General features: G+C 37.8%; 1 protein-coding gene across 8 annotated transcripts in view; it reads left to right on the top strand.

Annotated features, from left to right (window-relative positions):
- P3H2 (prolyl 3-hydroxylase 2) overlaps window positions 1–17,204 on the top strand; it is a 170,585-nt gene that overhangs the window by 125,173 nt on the left and 28,208 nt on the right. For all 8 annotated transcript variants that reach the window (XM_081536939.1, XM_081537013.1, XM_081536959.1 and 5 more), the window contains 4 exons: window positions 1,121–1,273; window positions 3,479–3,668; window positions 14,998–15,129; window positions 16,725–16,867. In XM_081536939.1, coding sequence (XP_081393065.1) covers window positions 1,121–1,273; window positions 3,479–3,668; window positions 14,998–15,129; window positions 16,725–16,867 — 618 coding nt within the window. The remainder of the gene's footprint in view (window positions 1–1,120; window positions 1,274–3,478; window positions 3,669–14,997; window positions 15,130–16,724; window positions 16,868–17,204) is intronic.

The raw sequence follows: 17,204 nt of genomic DNA, 5'->3' as shown, positions 1-17,204 counted from the left end.
GCTTTACTATTATCAGACAAAGATAAGGATGTCAGATCTTAAAATAAAGCAGTTTATGTTTTCTATAGTGATGGATAAGATTCTTTATATATCATGACATAGCTCAGTATTTCTTACAGATACTTGAGGGCCAGACTGTCAAAAGCCAAGTCAGTTGAATATTTTATGCCTTCCATGATTCCATATTTACTTGTTCAGTAACAGTGAATTTCATTTCTCTACACTTCAAAATAGGCCTAATGTAATTTGTATTTCATTGTGAAAATGACTAGTGCTAGTGTGAATACTCACTTTTCTGAATTGAGGCCAGACACTGTCTATAGATATTCTCCATGGAGAAAACATAGGGCAAAATGTATTAAATCAAGTAAATTTAATTTCATTTTGTTTAAAAAAATGCATCATTGCATGTTACATGGGGAACAGCATATTAAGTGGTTTAAGAGGAGATTTATAGTGTCTTTGTATTTTATTAAAAATCCTTCCTTTTGTATTAATGAGAATCCAAGTTGTAAGTTTGGAATCAATTTCTTAATCAAAGGAATATAGTAGTACATTTTCTGTACTATATTTAGCATCTCGTATGGATTGGAATAATTAATTCTTTTAAAATCTGTGTTCTTCATATTCTAAAGCCTTTATAACAAACGTGGTGTAGTGGGACATATCCCAAATCTCATACTTCAGAAAGTCACAGTTTATTCTTCTATTGTCAGGATTAAAGGCAAAAGGAACAAAAAGAAAATCAGAGAAAAAAGACAAAAATATTGAAAATGTGAATCAGACATGGCACAGCATCGGCAGTTTTTAATTTTGATCAATCACAGAACAAACAGAAGCATGTAGATTCAGTTTGCCAGGAAACACAGATGACTTCGAAATGAGGGAGAAGAGAACAAACTTAGAACAAAGCACATTTATCCATTTTCACTGTAGCCAAAATACCCACAGATCATTTTAGGAGCACTTGTTTATTAACCTCCTGCCCTTTAGTGTGGAGGCTGGGTGGAGGGAATGGACCCAGCCCTGGCGCTTTCAGTCTGTGAACCCTTGGACTGGTACTGAATGTGGTTTAGAAATATTTGCCTTCATTTGGTCCTTTTTTCCCCTCTCTTTATAGCTTAACCAGATGGAAAAGGCAGTGGCAGCAGCACACACATTTTTCATGGCCAACCCTGAGCACATGGAAATGCAGCAGAACATCGAGAATTACAGAACGATGGTGGGCGTTGAAGACCTCCAGCTGGTAGACCAGGAGGCCAAACCACACCTGGTGAGCTTTGGGGATCCTGCACTAACCATGAGGAGCTAAGTGCTACCAAGGTTCAATGGATTCAGAGCAAATTCCTATGAGTGGATATCTCACATTGATTCTCAATTTCCAATACAGTATCATTTTTATATTTTAAGAGTCTCTAGATGAAACATTGTAGTGCAGGGTTAAAAATATTGAGAGAGAAATGAAAATTAACTTAGAAAAGCAGTATGATATGGTGAAAAGTAAGACATGACGTAAATATCTGTAGCCCTTTCTGAGCCTCAGCCTTCCCCTGCGCCCCCATGCCTCCCACCCTCAGCACTTTAATTTTATCCACTGGAGTTGAAACCCATGTGAATTGCTCAAAGTCATCTTGTGATTTCCAAGCAACCAATTCAGTGGTTTTTCCAGGGTACCCATACTTTTCAAATTTTGATTTTTTAAAGCTACATAAAGCTTAAGCTGAAGCAGGAAGCTGAAGCTTCAATAGTTTTGTCACCTGATGCAAAGAGCCGACTCATTGGGAAAGAACCTGATGCTGGGAAAGATTGAGGGCAGGAGAAGAGGATGACAGAGGATGAGATGGTTGGATGACATCACCGACTCAGCGGACACGAGTTTGAGCATACTCTGGGAGATAATGAAGAATAGGGAAGCCTGGCGTGCTGCAGTCCAGGGGTTACAAAGGGTCGGACATGACTTAGTGACTGAAAAACAACAGCAAAGCTACATAATTATTCCTTCCCAGAAGGCTCGGTGGCAAAGAATCTGCCTGTCAATGCAGGAGATGCAGGAGACGTGGGTTCCATTCTTGGGTCAGGAAGATCTCCCAAGGACATTTCTTGTTGCCCAAGAAATGACAACCCTCTCTAGTATTCTTGCCTGGAAAATTCCATGGACAAAGGAGCTTGAAAGGCTACAGTACATAGGGCCACAAGGAGTCTGACAGGACTGAGTGACTGAGCATCAGTTCAGTTCAGTTGCTCAGTCATGTCAAACTCTTTGCAACCACATGGACTGCAGCAAGCCAATCTTCCCTATCCATCACCAACTCCTAGAGCCTGCTCAAAATCATGTCCATCGAATCAGTGATATCATCCAACCATCTCATCCTTTGTTTCCCCCTTCTCCTCTTGCCTTCAATCTTTCACAGCATCAAGGTCTTTTCCAATGAGGCAGTTTTTTGCATCAGGTGGCCAAAGTATTGGAGCTTCAGTTTCAGCATCAGTCCTTCCAATGAATATTCAGGACTGATTTTCTTGAGGATTGACTGGGTTGATCTCCTTGCAGTCCAAGGGATTCTCAATACTCTTCTCCAACACCAGTTCAAAAGCATCAATTCTTCAGTGCTCAGCCTTCTTACATCCATACACAACTACTGGAAAAATCATAGCTTTGACTGCAGAACCTTGGTCAGCAAAGTAATGTCTCTGCTTTTAAAAATGCTGTCTAGGTTTGTCATAGCTTCTCTTCCAAAGAGCAAGCATGTTTTCATTTCATGGCTGCAGTCACTATCTGCAGTGATTTTTGAAGCCCGAGAAAACAAAGTCTATCACTGTTTCCATTGTTTCTCCATCTATTTGCCATGAAGTGATGGGACTGGATGCCATGATCTTCGTTTTTTGAATGTTGGGTTTTAAGGAGCTTTTTCACTCTCTTCTTTCACTTTCATCAAGAGGCTCCTCAGTACCTCTTTTCTTTCTGCCATGAAGAGACTGAGCATGCATGCATACAATTATTCCTTTAAATGAAATCACCATTCTCAAAGTATGGCCTTCAAGGGACTGAAGAAAAGACTAAGAGATGGAGATTTTAGATGGAAGTCTTTTTTCCTCTTTTTTAAAAAATTGAACCAGGCTTGGAAATGAGCATCTGATCCATCCACATCAGTTTTCCTGCACTTGGTTGCATAGCCCTACCTACATTCAAACAGGTTAGAAATCAAAGTCTTGAATTATCTCAGGAAGAAAATGAAATTGATTGATGCCCCAGCAGTAGGCTTACTCAGTCAATCCCTTCTCATTTATAATGAGTTGAAGTCAGCGACTGAACTGAAGCCAGGGCAGTTACCCTTTATCTCCCAGTGTGACCCTTTTTTACCTTTCACAGTGAAAGAATCTCCTGCCCCACCTCCTAAGTGATCTAGAATCTGCCTGCATCTTGCCATTCAAGTTCTTCTTGGGTGGTCTTAAAAGTTTTATTTCTTCTGTTTCTTTACAGGAGAGTTACAGTGCAGGAGTCAAACATTATGAGGCCGATGACTTTGAACTAGCTATCAAGTACTTTGAACAAGCTTTAAGAGAATATTTCAATGAAGACATGGAGTGCAGAGCCCTGTGTGAGGGGCCTCAGAGATTTGAGGAATATGAATACTTAGGGTACAAAGCTGGTCTCTATGAAGCCATTGCAGGTAAAGATTATGTTTTTTTGATTTCCTGATTGTAGAAACACTAGATGCCAAACTGTTCCAACAATGTAGAAGTATGTATTGTAAAAATTAAATAGTGTAAAAAGATTCTCATGTACATATCATATTGTGTCTCCCATGAATTATTTTCCCTAGTTTAAATTTTGGACTGTGCTCCCAAGATTTTTCATGTGCATACTTAAATATCTATGTATTTATTATAATTATTATTTCATTTTTATTAAAATAAGTCAATATTATAAATACTGATTTTAAGTATATATTTTGTTTTTGTTTTACTTTACGCTTAACAACATATTGTGGATTTCTTCTCATGTAAGTACATATAGATCTACCTTACTGCATTATATGGGGAAAGCATAATTTATTTGACCAGTCTTTTACTGATGAATATTAAGAAAGTTGCAGTTTTTCATTATGTTTAACCATATAGTAGTGAATACCTTTGTATAGTTTTCTTCAATTACTTAAATGAATAACTTATTACATACAGGAATTTAATATATCACAAAGTGACATTTAAAATACTAGGTAAAGTGCATTATACATTAACTGAGGAGGTTAACTAGTGAACCTAACCTAACTTTATGGTGGGAAGTGAGTTCTGTTGCATATGAAAAAATACACAAAGACAAATTGTATTATACTAATAATATAATAAAAAATAGAACCGTTAGAAGAAAATGTAAGAGAATATTAGTATAACAAAAGGATAGTTCTCAGACAAAAAATGAGAAGTTTGAAGAAAAAGATAGAATTTAAAAGACTGATAAATACAAAAGAGACTATAAATCATGTTGACTTTTAATGGTAAGTGGAAAAGTTGCAAAATGTTTATAGGTAAACAGTTAATATCACTAATATTTAAACAGTCTGTGAATTATTATTAGTAACAGTTTATTTTTGCTTGTTGGTAGTAATAGCAATAAGCAACATTTTTTAGCAGTTGCAGTACACATTTCATATAGTTACATTGCTTTTATATTTCTTTTAATCCTCTAAACAACTCCCTGTGGGTATTGTTATTCACCCTCTTCTCCCCTTTTAAATGAGGAATTTAGACCTCAGAAAGATTAAGTAATGGGATTAAGGTAAAGTTGAGAATCAAACCTAGGACTTTCTCACTCTGGAGCCCATACTTTGAAGATCTACACAGCTGAAAAATTGACAAAGTTTATTTACTCAATAATAAATCTTTAATGCATATTTGTTGAGTGCATACTATGTTCCAAGTTATAAAAGCATGAAAAACAATGTTCACCTGCACACAGAGTCATAGAAATCCAAATTAATAAAGTCAATTTGTTTTCCCCAACTTCCAGTCTTTTCTGTCTTCATTGAAACCATCACTCATCTAGTAGCTCAAACCAAAGCCCTAGATATCTTTAACTCCCACATTTCCTTCAGTTCCTATTCATTCCCCTCCCACTTGTTACTAAACTTTGATGGAGGCTGCTTACTAATAGCATTTAAGGTTTCCTAATTCTTTCCACTTCTTTTGCTACTTCTCTGGTTCAAATCAGCAGTGTATTATAACTAATCCACAGTGATAGCCTCCCTTCTGGTCCTCATGTTTTGATCAGGTTTTATTCTGTAGAGCAGACAGGACAGTTTTCAAAAAATGGGAATTCTGCTTATAGACATACTGACATCCCCTAGGCACCCCAGTGGCTTCCATTGCACTTGAAATCCAAAACCTTCAACAAAGACTTTCATCACTGCATAATAGAATAAATTTTCTTCCTCTGTCTTTTTCCCTCTTTAATCCACTCCTGCTGTACTTCTTTTAATTCCTACAGTATGCCATACTCATTTCCACTCATAGAAAATTGAAAATATTTTCTATCACTTGGCTATTGTCCAATCTTCTTAAGTACTTAATCCTCAGTGCCTACTTATGGTATTGGTGGTTTAGTTGCTAAGTCGTGTCCGACTCTTGTGACCCCATGGTCTGTCACCCACCAAGTTCCTTTGACCATGAGATTTCCTACTCTAATAGAGTAGGTTGCCATTTCCTTCTCCATAGCCTACTTACAGTGACTGGCAAATAGCAGGTGTTCAGTGAATATTTGTTAAATGAATGGGTGGAAGGAAGAAAAGAAGAAAGGGATGAGGGAAAGAAGGAAGGAGACGGCATATCCATCAATCATATTGTAGACATTAAAAGGGCTAATAATACTCTGTATTTGTGAAAATATAAGTCAAATTGTTGAGGTTTTTTAGTCAGATAATTAGGAAATGTCTATCAAAATTTAGACTAGGAAGTAAACTGAACCTCAATTTGCAACTGTTTGGCCTTTTTTTTTTTTACATTTTAGAAATGTATATGCCTACACATTTCAAACTGATTGCCATAATAAATCTAGTTATAATATGTCATGATACAAAGATTGTTGTTGTTCAGTCGCTAAGTTGTGTCTGACTCTCTGCAACCCAATGGACTGTAGCATTCCAGGCTCCTCTGTCTTCCACTATCTTCCAGAGTTTGCTCAAACTCATGTCCATTGAGTCAGTGATGGTATCTATCCACTAACCATCTCATGCTCTGCCACTGCCTTCTCCTTTTGCTTTCAATCTTTCCCAGCATCCGTCTTTTCCAATGATTTGGCTCTTCATATCAGGTGGTCAAAGTACTGGAGCTTCACCTTCAGCAACGCATTCAGTCCTTCCAGTGAATATTCAGGGTTGATTTCCTTTAGGATTGACTAGTTGTATTTCCTTGCAGTTAAAGGGACTCTCAAAAGTTTTCTCCAGCAACACCATTCAAAAGCATCAATTCTTCAGTGCTCAGCCTTCTTTATGGACCAACTCTCACATCATAGCTTTTACTATATGGACATTGGTCGGCAAAGTAATATCTCTGCTTTTTAATAGCTGTCTAGGTTTGTCATAGCTTTTCTTCCAAGGAGCAAGTATCTTTTTTTTTTTATTAATCAATTATTTTAATTGGAGGATAATTACTCTACAATATTGTGATGGTTTTTTGCCATATGTCAACATGAATTGGCCACAAGTATATAAGCATCCCACACATCCTGAACCCCCCTCCCACCTCCCTCCGTGCCCTATCTCTCTGGGATTTCCCAGAGCACTGAATTTGGGTGCCCTGCTTCATGCATGAAATTTACACTAGTCATTTATTTTATATATGGTAATGTACATGTTTCAATGCTATTCTCTTAAATCATCCCACCCTTGCCTTCCCCCACAGAGTCCAAAAGTCTGTTCTTTACATTCGTGTCTCCTTTGCTTAGTTTTATGGCTGCAGTCACTGTCTGCAGTGATTTTAAAGCCCAAGAAAATAAGATCTGTCACTGTTTCCACTATTTTCCTTTTCTATTTGCCATACAGCCTATTTGATACAGCCTCTATTTGATATAGGCTTGTATCAAGATTGCTGGGAGAAATGTCAACAACCTCAGATATGCAGATGATACCTATCTAATGGCAGATATTAAAGAGGAATTAAAGAGCTTCTTGATGAGGATGAAAGAGGAGAGTGAAAAAGCTGGCTTAAAATTCAACATCAAAAAACTAAGATCATGGTATCTGTTCCCAACACTTAATGGCAAATAGAAGGGGAAAAAGTGGAAGCAGTGACATTTTTTTCTCCCCCCAGGCTCCAAAATCACTGCTGACATTGACTGCGGTCATGGAATTAAAAACACACTTGTTCCTTGGAAGGGCAAACCTCGACAGCCTATTAAAAAGCAGTGACATCACTTTGCCAACAAAGGTCCCTGTAGTCAAACTTATGGCTTTTCCAGTAGCCATGTACAGATGTGAGAGTTGGACCATAAGGAAGGCTGAGCACTGAATAACTAATGCTTTTGAATTGTGGTGAATTGTGGTGCTGGAGAAGACCTTTGAGAGTCCCTAGCACTACAAGGAGAATCAAACCAGTAAATCTTAAAAGAAATCAACCCTGAATATTCATTGGAAAGACTGATGTTGAAGCTGAAACTGCAGTACTTTGGCCACCTAATGTGAAGAGCTGACTCATTGGAAAAGACTCTGATGCTGGGAAAGATTGAAGGCAAAAGGAGAAGAGGACGGCAGAGGATGAGATGGTTAGATAGAATCACTGACTCAATGTACATGAGTTTGAACAAACTCTGGGAGATGGTGGAGGACAGGAAAGCCTGATGTGCTATAGTCCATGGGGTTGCAAAGAGTCAGGCATGACTTACTGACTGAACAATGGTAACAACGATGGGACTGGATGCCATGATTTTAGCTTTCTTAATGTTGGGTTTCAAGTCAGCTTTTTCACTTTCCTCTTTCACCCTCATCAAGAAGCTCTTTAGTTCCTCTTAAATTTTTGCCATTAAAGTATTTTCTTCATATCTGAGATTGTTGATATTTCTCCCCTTGGCAATCTTGATTCCAGCCTGGCATTTGACACGGTATATTCTGCATAGAAGTTAAATAAATAGGGTGACAGTATATAGCCTTGTTGTACCCCTTTCCCAAGTTTGAACCAGTCCATTATTCTGTGTCCATTTCTAGTGTTGCTTCTTGACCTGCATACAGTTTTCTCAGGAGACAGCTAAGATGGTCTGGTACTGTCATCTCTTTAAGAATTTTCCACAATTTGTTGTGATCCACACAGTCAAAGGATTTAGCATAGTCATGAAGCAGAAGTAGATGTTTTTCTGGAAATTCCATTTTCTGTGATCCAACGAATGTTGGTCATTTGATCTTTGGTTCCTTTGCTTCTTCATAATTCAGCTTGCACATCTGTAAGTTCTTGGTTCACATATTGCTGAAGCCTAGCTTGAAGGATTTTGAGCATTAACTTGCTAGCACATGAAATAAGCGCAACTGTATGGCAGTTTCAACATTCTTTGGCATTGCTTTTCTTTGGGATTGGAATGAAAACTGACCCTTTTCAGTCTTATGGCCAGTGCTGAGTCTTCCAAATTTGCTGACATATTGAAACCATCACTTTAACAGCATCATCTTTTAGGAATTGAAATAGCTCAGCTGGAATTCCATCACCTCCACTAGCTTTGTTTGTAGTAGTGCTTGCTAAGGCCCATTTGGCTTCACACTCCAGAATGTCTGGCTCTAAGTGAGTGACCACACCATCTTGGTTATCCAGGTCATTAAGACCTTTCTTATATAGTTCTTCTGTGCATTCTTGCCACCTCTTCTTAATCTCTGTCATATCTTTTTGCCTTTTCATACTGTCCAGGGGTTCTTCAGGCAAAAATACTGGAATGGGTTGCCGTTTCCTTCTCCAGTGGACCATATTTTGTCAAAACTCTTCACTATGAGTCATCTGTCTTGGGTTGTCCTGCACGACATGGCTCATAGTTTCATTGACTTACACAAGTCCCTTGACCAAGACAAAATTGTGATACACGAAGGGGCCTGCAAAGGTATTACATATTTATTGGCTCTATTCCCCATATGGTACATTTCAGAACCATGATTCATTAATTTTGCAACTGTAACTTTGTGTATCTTAAGCTCCCTCACCTTTCTGCCTTCCACCCCCAACGGACTGGACTGTTTGTTTTCTATAACTCTGTTTCTCTTTTGTTATGTTTGTACATTTGTTTTGTTTTTGAATTGCACATATAAGTGAAACCATACTAATTGTCTTTCTGTGTGTGACTTAGAAGAATAATACTTTCTAGGTCCATCCAGGTTGTTACAATTAACAAGATTTCATTCTTTTCTATGGTTGAGGGTTGAGTAATATTGCACAGGAGATATATATATATATATATATATACATATATATATATATGATATACATATGGTATATATATATATCACTATATATAAATATACCACACCTTCTTTATACATTCATCTAGTGATGGGCACTTAGGTTTTTGCCAAATATACACATTGTAAATAATATAATTACAATATCTTCGTTATTGTAAATATATCATTTGCAAAGTGACTTCTTAGATACACATTCAGTTACCCAAAATCAACTCCATTTACTTAAAATCAATACAGAATTGTTGGGGAATTTTCCTCAAAAGCTCTTCTTTTGCTGGGTCTCTGCCAGAGTCATTTACCTGCATTTTTGAAAGTACTGCTCACTTGAATGTCAGTTTATGTGTGCTTCATATTTTTAAGTGTTGAATATTCTTTTAACTTAATCTTTTATTTGAGAATGGGCAGGCTTTTCCTTTATTCAGTTCAGTTTAGTTGCTCAGTCATGTCCGACTCTTTGTGACCCCATGGACTGCAGCACACCAGACTTCCCTGTCCGTCACCAACTCCTAGAGCTTACTCAAACTCATGTCCATCGAGTTGGTGATGCCATCCAACCATCTTATCCTCTGTCATCCCCTTCTCCTCCCACCTTCAATCTTTCCCAGCATCAGGGTCTTTTCAAGTGAGTCAGTTCGTCGCATCAAGTCGCCAAAGTATTGGAGTTTCAGCTTCAGCATCTGTCCTTTCAATGAATATTCAAGACTGATTTCCTTTAGAATAGACTGGTTGAATCTCCTTGCAGTCCAGGGAACTCTCAAGACTCTTCTTCAACACCAAAGTTCAAAAGCATCAATTCTTCAGGGCTTAGCTTTCTTTATAGTCCAACTCTCACATCCATACACAACTACTGGTAAAACCATAGCTTTGACTAGACGGAACTTTGTTGGCAAAGTCTATGCTTTTTAATATGCTGTCTAGGTTGGTCATAGTTTTTCTTCTAAGGAGCAAGGGTCTTTTAATTTCATGGCTGCAGTCACCATCTGCAGTGATTTAGGAGCCCCCCAAACTACTGTTTCACACTGTTTCCATTGTTTCCCCATCTATTCGCCATGAAGTGATGAGACCAGATGCCATGATCTTAGTTTTCTGAATGTTGAGCTTTAAGCCAACTTTTTCACTCTCCTCTTTCACTTTCATCAAGAGGCTCTTTGAAAAGTTCCTCTTCACTTTCTGCCATAAGGGTGGTGTCATCTGCATATCTGAGGTTATTGATATTCTCCCGGCAATCTTGATTCCAGCTTGTGCTTCATCCAGCCCAGCATTTCACATGATGTACTCTGCATATAAGTTAAATAAGCAGGGTGACGATATACAGTCTTGATGTACTCCTTTCCTGATTTGGAACCAGTCTGTTGTTCCATGTCCAGTTCTAACTGTTGCTTCTTAACCTGCCTACAGATTTCTCAGGAGGCAGGTCAGATTCTTCCCATCTCTTTAAGAATTTTCTACAGTTTGTTGTGATCTACACAGTCAAAGGCTTTGGAGTAGTCAATAAAGCAGAAAGGATGCTTTTTCTGGAACTCTCTTGCTTTTTCTGTGATCCAACAGATGTTGGCAATTTGGTCTCTGGTTCCTCTGCCTTTTCTAAATCCAGCTTGAACATCTGGAAGGTCACAGTTCACGTACTGTTGAAGCCTGGCTTGGAGAATTTTGAGCATTACTTTGCTGGCATGTGAGATGAGTGCAATTGTGCAGTAGTTTGAGCATTCTTTGGCATTGCCTTTCTTTGGGATTGAAATGAAAACTGACCTTTTCCAATCCTGTGGCCACTGCTGAATTTTCCAAATTTGCTGGCATATTGAATTGCAGCAGTTTAACAGCATCATCTTCTAGGATTTGAAATAGCTCAACTGGAATTCCATCACCTCTACTAGCTTTGTTCATAGTGATGCTTCCTAAGGCCCACTTGACTTTGCATTCCAGGATGTCTGGCTCTAGGTGAGTGATCACACCATCATATATATCTGACTCCTGAAGATCTTTTTGTATAGTTCTTCTGTGTATTCTTGCCACCTCTTCTTAATATCTTCTACTTCTGTTAGGTCTGTTATTGTGCCTATCTTTGCATGAAATGTTCCCTTGATATCTCTAATTTTCATGAAGAGATCACTAGTCTTTCTCATTCTATTGTTTTCCTCTATTTCTTTGCATTGATCACTGAAGAAGGCTTTCTTATCTCTCTTTGCTATTCTTTGGAACTCTGCATTCAGATGGTTATATATTTCCTTTTCTCCTTTGCCTTTAGCTTTTCTCAGGAATTTGTAAGGTCTCCTCAGACAACCATTTTGTCTTTTTGCACTTCCCTTTCTTAGGGATGGTCTCGATCACTGCCTCCTGTACATTGTCATGAACCTCCGTCCATAGTTCTTCAGGCACTCTGTCTATCAGATCTAATCCCTTGAATCTGTTTGTCACTTCCACTCTATAATCATTAAGGCATTTGATTTAGGTCATACCTTAATGGTCTAGTGACTTTCCCTGCTTTCTTCAATTTAAGTCTGAATTTTGCAATAAGGAGTTCATGATCTGAGCCACAGTCAGCTCCTGGTCTTGTTTTTGCTGACTGCATAGAGTTTCTCTATCTTTGGCTGCTAAGAATATAATCAATCTGATTTTGGTATTGACCATCTGGTGATGTACATGTGTAGAGTCTTCTCTTGTGTTGTTGGAAGAGGGTGCTTGCTATGACCAGCACATTCTCTTGGCAAAACTCTGTTAGCCTTGACCTGCTTCATTTTGTACTCCAAGGCCAAATTTGCCTGATACTCCAGATATCTCTTGACTTTCTACTTTTGCATTCCAGTCCCCTATAATGAAAAGGACATCTTTTTTCGGTTGTTAGTTCTAGAAGGTCTTCCTAAAACCATGCAATTTCAGCTTCTTCAGCATTACTGGTTGGGGCATAGACTTAGATTACCATGATATTGAATGGTTTACCTTGGAAACAAAGAGAGATCATTCTGTCATTTTTGTGACTGCATCCAAGTACTGCATTTCAGACTCTTTTGTTGACTATGGGGGCTACTCCATTTCTTCTAAGGGAGTCTTGCCCCCAGTAGTAGATATAATGGTCATCTAAGTTAAATTCACCCACTCCGGTCCATTTTAGTTCACTGGTTTCCTTTATGAAAGTTTACTATCTTCTGTTTTTTTAAGGATAGGTGTTCTGCTTTCATGCCCACATTCATCTCTACGCCTACCTCTACCAATGGCCACTGAACAGTTCTGGCAAATGTCCTATACCTGACTTCAGAGAATTGACTGACAAATTCTTACAGATTAACATTTTGTCATTTTCTGAGGTCTCCACAGCTATTGGTTGCTGGAAAAGAATAGAAGTCTCCTAACTCAGGCTATTAATACTTTACACAGCTACCACCACCATCACCCCACTTCCAATAAAGAACAGCAATAAAAAAAATTCATGATCCCTCAAGTTCAATCAAATATTATATGTTACAGAAATATGTTGTCTTCTTGGGAATTTGAAGCATATCCACTTTATTATGAGATAGAAATCTTTAAAAGTATTTCCATACAAGTATCTTGAGTCTCAAACGTATTAAAACATATTAATTGCACAATAAAATTTGATATAGAATGGAGGCAAGGAATATAACTAATAAAAAGGATATCATTACTCGATGTAAATTCCTATAAGTTTCAAAACTATTCTCAATTAGGAGTAAAATTGGCTTTTAAACTACAGAATGTATTTAGATAGCCAGATTTTTTTAATTTTAGATTTAAGAAGAATGTTGCAAATTGGAGAAAACTACAAATGGCTTCTGAATGAAGTTATTTATTGCTAGCCATGCTCACTGAAAGCCCTAAAGGATATCATTTTGCCACTCTTATTTTGCTGCTTTTTATACCTTGCTTTGAAAAATACTTTCATTCAGATTGTGTGGTGTGTATTTCCCACCTCTTCCTTTTGCTTGTCACTTGAAATTAGTAGTGTGCATTACAAGGTAAAGAGGAAAGCAAATGGCCAGCAAAACTAGGAGAAACATTTGAGAGTTGTTTGTTATTTTCTTAATAAATAAAGTAGCTAGTTATTTATTTCCAACATACTAATCAAATGAACAGAACCCATTCTTCTCCTCACATCCTCCAAGTGGAATTAAGAACCAAAGGATAATAGTGATGCTATTATCTGTCCTATATTGGATTGATTAGCCAGGTTTTAGAGAACTGGCACATTGTCCTACACACCAGAAAACATATATTTCCTTTCTGTTTTGTTTTGGGTTCCGTCTTCAAGGTCATCCAGATATAAGCCAAACTCTGCTTAATAGAGAGCCTTTTGAAAGGAGATACTTGTAAATTAGAATATACAGTCATCAAGTAGGGAAGTTTTATCATTATTCTCAAGAGAAACTAGCTCTGTACAAGGATGAATGGACTATTTTCTTAATGGAAAAGACTGCCTCCTTCTTTATTGTAAAAATCAGAGTCAGGGAAAAGTGTAAGAAGGGTTTTCTTTCTGGGACATTAGCCTCTTGTGTTTCCTTAGCTCCTGCTTGGATGAGATAGAATCCAGAGATGTTAATAAAAGGAGCATGAAAACTGCTACACTTCAGGATCCCCACCCGTTTGCAAGTGACAAGAATGGGGACAAAGAAAGGGAAACAAAGAAAAAGAGACAAAGTGCTCCTTCAAATTCTTTACTTTTCATCCTTCTCCTATTTTACCAGTTTCTACAGTATTAGGGGGCTTTCCAGGTGGCTCAGTAGTAAAGAACACATCTGCCAAGCAGAAGACGAGGGTTCAATCCCTGGACTGGAACAATCCCTGGGAGAAAGAAATGGCAACCCACTCCAGTATTCTTGCTTGGGAAATCCCATGGGCAGAGGAGCCTGGAGGGCTACAGTCTATGGGGTCGCATAGAGTCAGACACAACTTAAGTTACTAAAACACCAACAGTATTAGGATTTATAAGGTCCAGGTGATAGACTAATTTGTAACTGGGCAGAATAGGTTCCTGCTCCTTAGATGTAAAGGAGTGTTGTTTCTATTTCTCCTTTAGTAAAGGTTGCTTGAAAATATTAACCAAGAAAAGGAGCATTGTGGCTTCACTTCTCTGTATGATCTCCCCATGTACAGAGTAGTTCCTTTCTCTCATCTGGTCCTTAACATAACTGAGGTCTGAACTTCCCATCACGACTCCAGCACACCTCAGACCATCTAAGTCCAAAGAGAGACCTGAAGTTGTTAAATAAGGAACTCACTACTCAGTTGGGTGTGGGTGGGATGAGATAGCCTGTGTCAATTTCAGGAGCCATGAAAAGGATCACAGAAAGAAAGAGTGATGTATGGTGGAAAGACTGGGAGCCAGAAGATTTGGAGTCTACTAGTAAACAGTCTAGTGATCACTGGTTAGGAAGCCTTAACAAGTCACTTACTTTCTTTTCACTGTGAAAACAACTTCTGGTCATAGTGAGAATAATAATAATGATATTGCTCTCAGAGTGTATGGTTAGAGCGCGATGTGTGACCGTGGCACTCACTTTGAAGTCTGGTCATTGATCAGTGGAGAGGGACTCACTTCCTGGCTCTTGTTTTCTAGATCACTACATGCAGGTGGTGGTTTGTCAGCATGAATGTGTGAGAGAACTTGCCACACGTCCCGGCCGCCTCTCACCAATCGAGAACTTTCTTCCCCTCCACTATGACTACCTGCAGTTTGCCTACTATCGAGGTAAAGCGTGGATTATCTGTGAAGACCTTTAGGGGAGGGGTGTGGCTTATTATAACAGACATCGAATTGTCGTGAGTTGGTCCTCTGCCTTCCTCAGTTGCAATCAAGAGATGGGAGTGGATGCATTTTCTCTCTCACCTCATGTCGCTGCAGCTCAGAACAAGAGCAGAAGGTGAAACTACAAGTGCACAAATGTTGTGACAATGCCCTGAAAGTTATAGTAAATTGATATTTTATGTGATTTTTAAATTTAATTTTAAAATTAATATACTCACAGGCTTAAAAGACTAAATATTTCAAAGCTTCTCTATTTCTTTTCCCCACAACCTAATTTCATGTCCTACAATCCACAGTTTCTTATTTACTCTTCCAAAATTTTATACAGAAACAGCACACACACACATACACACAAGCACAGTCTCTGACTTATGTTTTCCTCTTATAAATAGAAGATAATGCATTATTTATACTTGTCCCTACATTGTTTTTTTCACTTAACAATACATATCAGATTTTTTTTGGTAGGTTGGACTTATGAAATTCCCTTTTGCTCGATCAAAAATGGTCAAGTTTTGGCAGTTTTATTTGGTTCAATCTAGTTGTTTCAATACATAAAGATCTTCATTATTAATTTTTCATATTTATATCTGGTTATCATCATAGTATAATTTATTTCATGTGTCTCCACAACATAGTATAATTTATTTCATGTGTCAGCATTATTTTGTTTGTAATATTTTATTCTTACAATCAGTGATCAAATAAATATTTTATGTATGTCATTTACATTTGCACATAAATATCTATAGGATAAATTTCCAAAAGTACAGTCGCTGCATCAAACTGTTTATTTATTTGTAACTTTGACAGATGTTGCCAATTTTTCCTCCACATGAAGTACCCTTTTCATTGCTCAGCAACAAAGTATATTATCAAATTTTTAGATATTCCCAAATCTTATATTATGTGAAAACTGATATCTCCATAAAGTTTTAGTTTCCATTTATCCTATTAAGAAATAGAGAGAGAGTGAGTACCTTATGTTTAAAAGCAATTACTAGAATTTGGATATCTTAGGTACCATGTTTTCAAATTCAGTACAGAAATCAGAATTAACTCCAAAATTTCTGCTCAGGATTAAATAATATAGATTGCCAACAAACATTTTTGGGTGTAGGCTTTTGATAATTTGTTGAAGACATCAAGCAGCATAGCAGACCGAAATTAGTACTTTTGAAATATCTGAAATCCCATCCTTTCTCTTATCTGCAACTGTTTTTGCAACTTCACAGTATCTTCCCTCTTTTAAGTTTTATTTTATCTTGGAGTACAGTTGATTACACTGTTGTGTTAGTTTCAGGTGTACAGCACAGTGTTTCAATTATGCATACACATATGCCTGTTCTTTTTCAGAGTCTTTTCCCATATAGGTTATTACAGAGTGTTGGGTAGAACTCCCTGTGCTGTACAGTAGGTAGCACCTTCCCTCTTTTGATCATTTAATGCTGACTCTCATAGACATGTTGACATATCTCTTAAAAATGTTGTATAAAAGTCTAGGCTGACTCTAATGCCCCAACTCCTGGGTTTTTCAGTCGGTGAATATGTAAAAGCCTTGGAGTGTGCCAAGGCCTATCTTCTACTGCATCCAGATGACGAGGATGTCCTCGACAATGTGGATTACTATGAGAGTCTACTGGATGACAGCACTGACCCAGCATCTATCGAAGCCAGAGAGGTGAGACCCATGTCTGAGAAGAAACTCTTTACCCTGCTGGGTGCTCTGGGGAGAACAGCAAAAATAGAACACTTCTCTTAAAGATAGCTAGCAATTGAGCAAAAGTTCTAGGATTCAATTCTTTCTATCTTTAAATATTAGTCATAAAAGCATGTATTTCACATACATGCTAGCTTGTCAAAATCTTTGGAAATAGAGACACTTTTTGAAGCTGTAACTATTTTTTAGCTCATTTCTTACTGTCTAAAGAAAAAATTTCCACTTGAACATTCAGTTCAGTTCAGTCAGTCATGTCCAACTCTGTGACCCCATAGACTGCAGCACGACAGGCCTCCCT

This window comes from Giraffa tippelskirchi, chromosome 2, assembly GCF_054371585.1.
Source record: "Giraffa tippelskirchi isolate mGirTip1 chromosome 2, T2T-mGirTip1v1.2.pri, whole genome shotgun sequence".
Lineage (NCBI taxonomy): Eukaryota > Metazoa > Chordata > Mammalia > Artiodactyla > Giraffidae > Giraffa > Giraffa tippelskirchi.
This window is presented reverse-complemented; position numbering and strand designations above follow the sequence as displayed.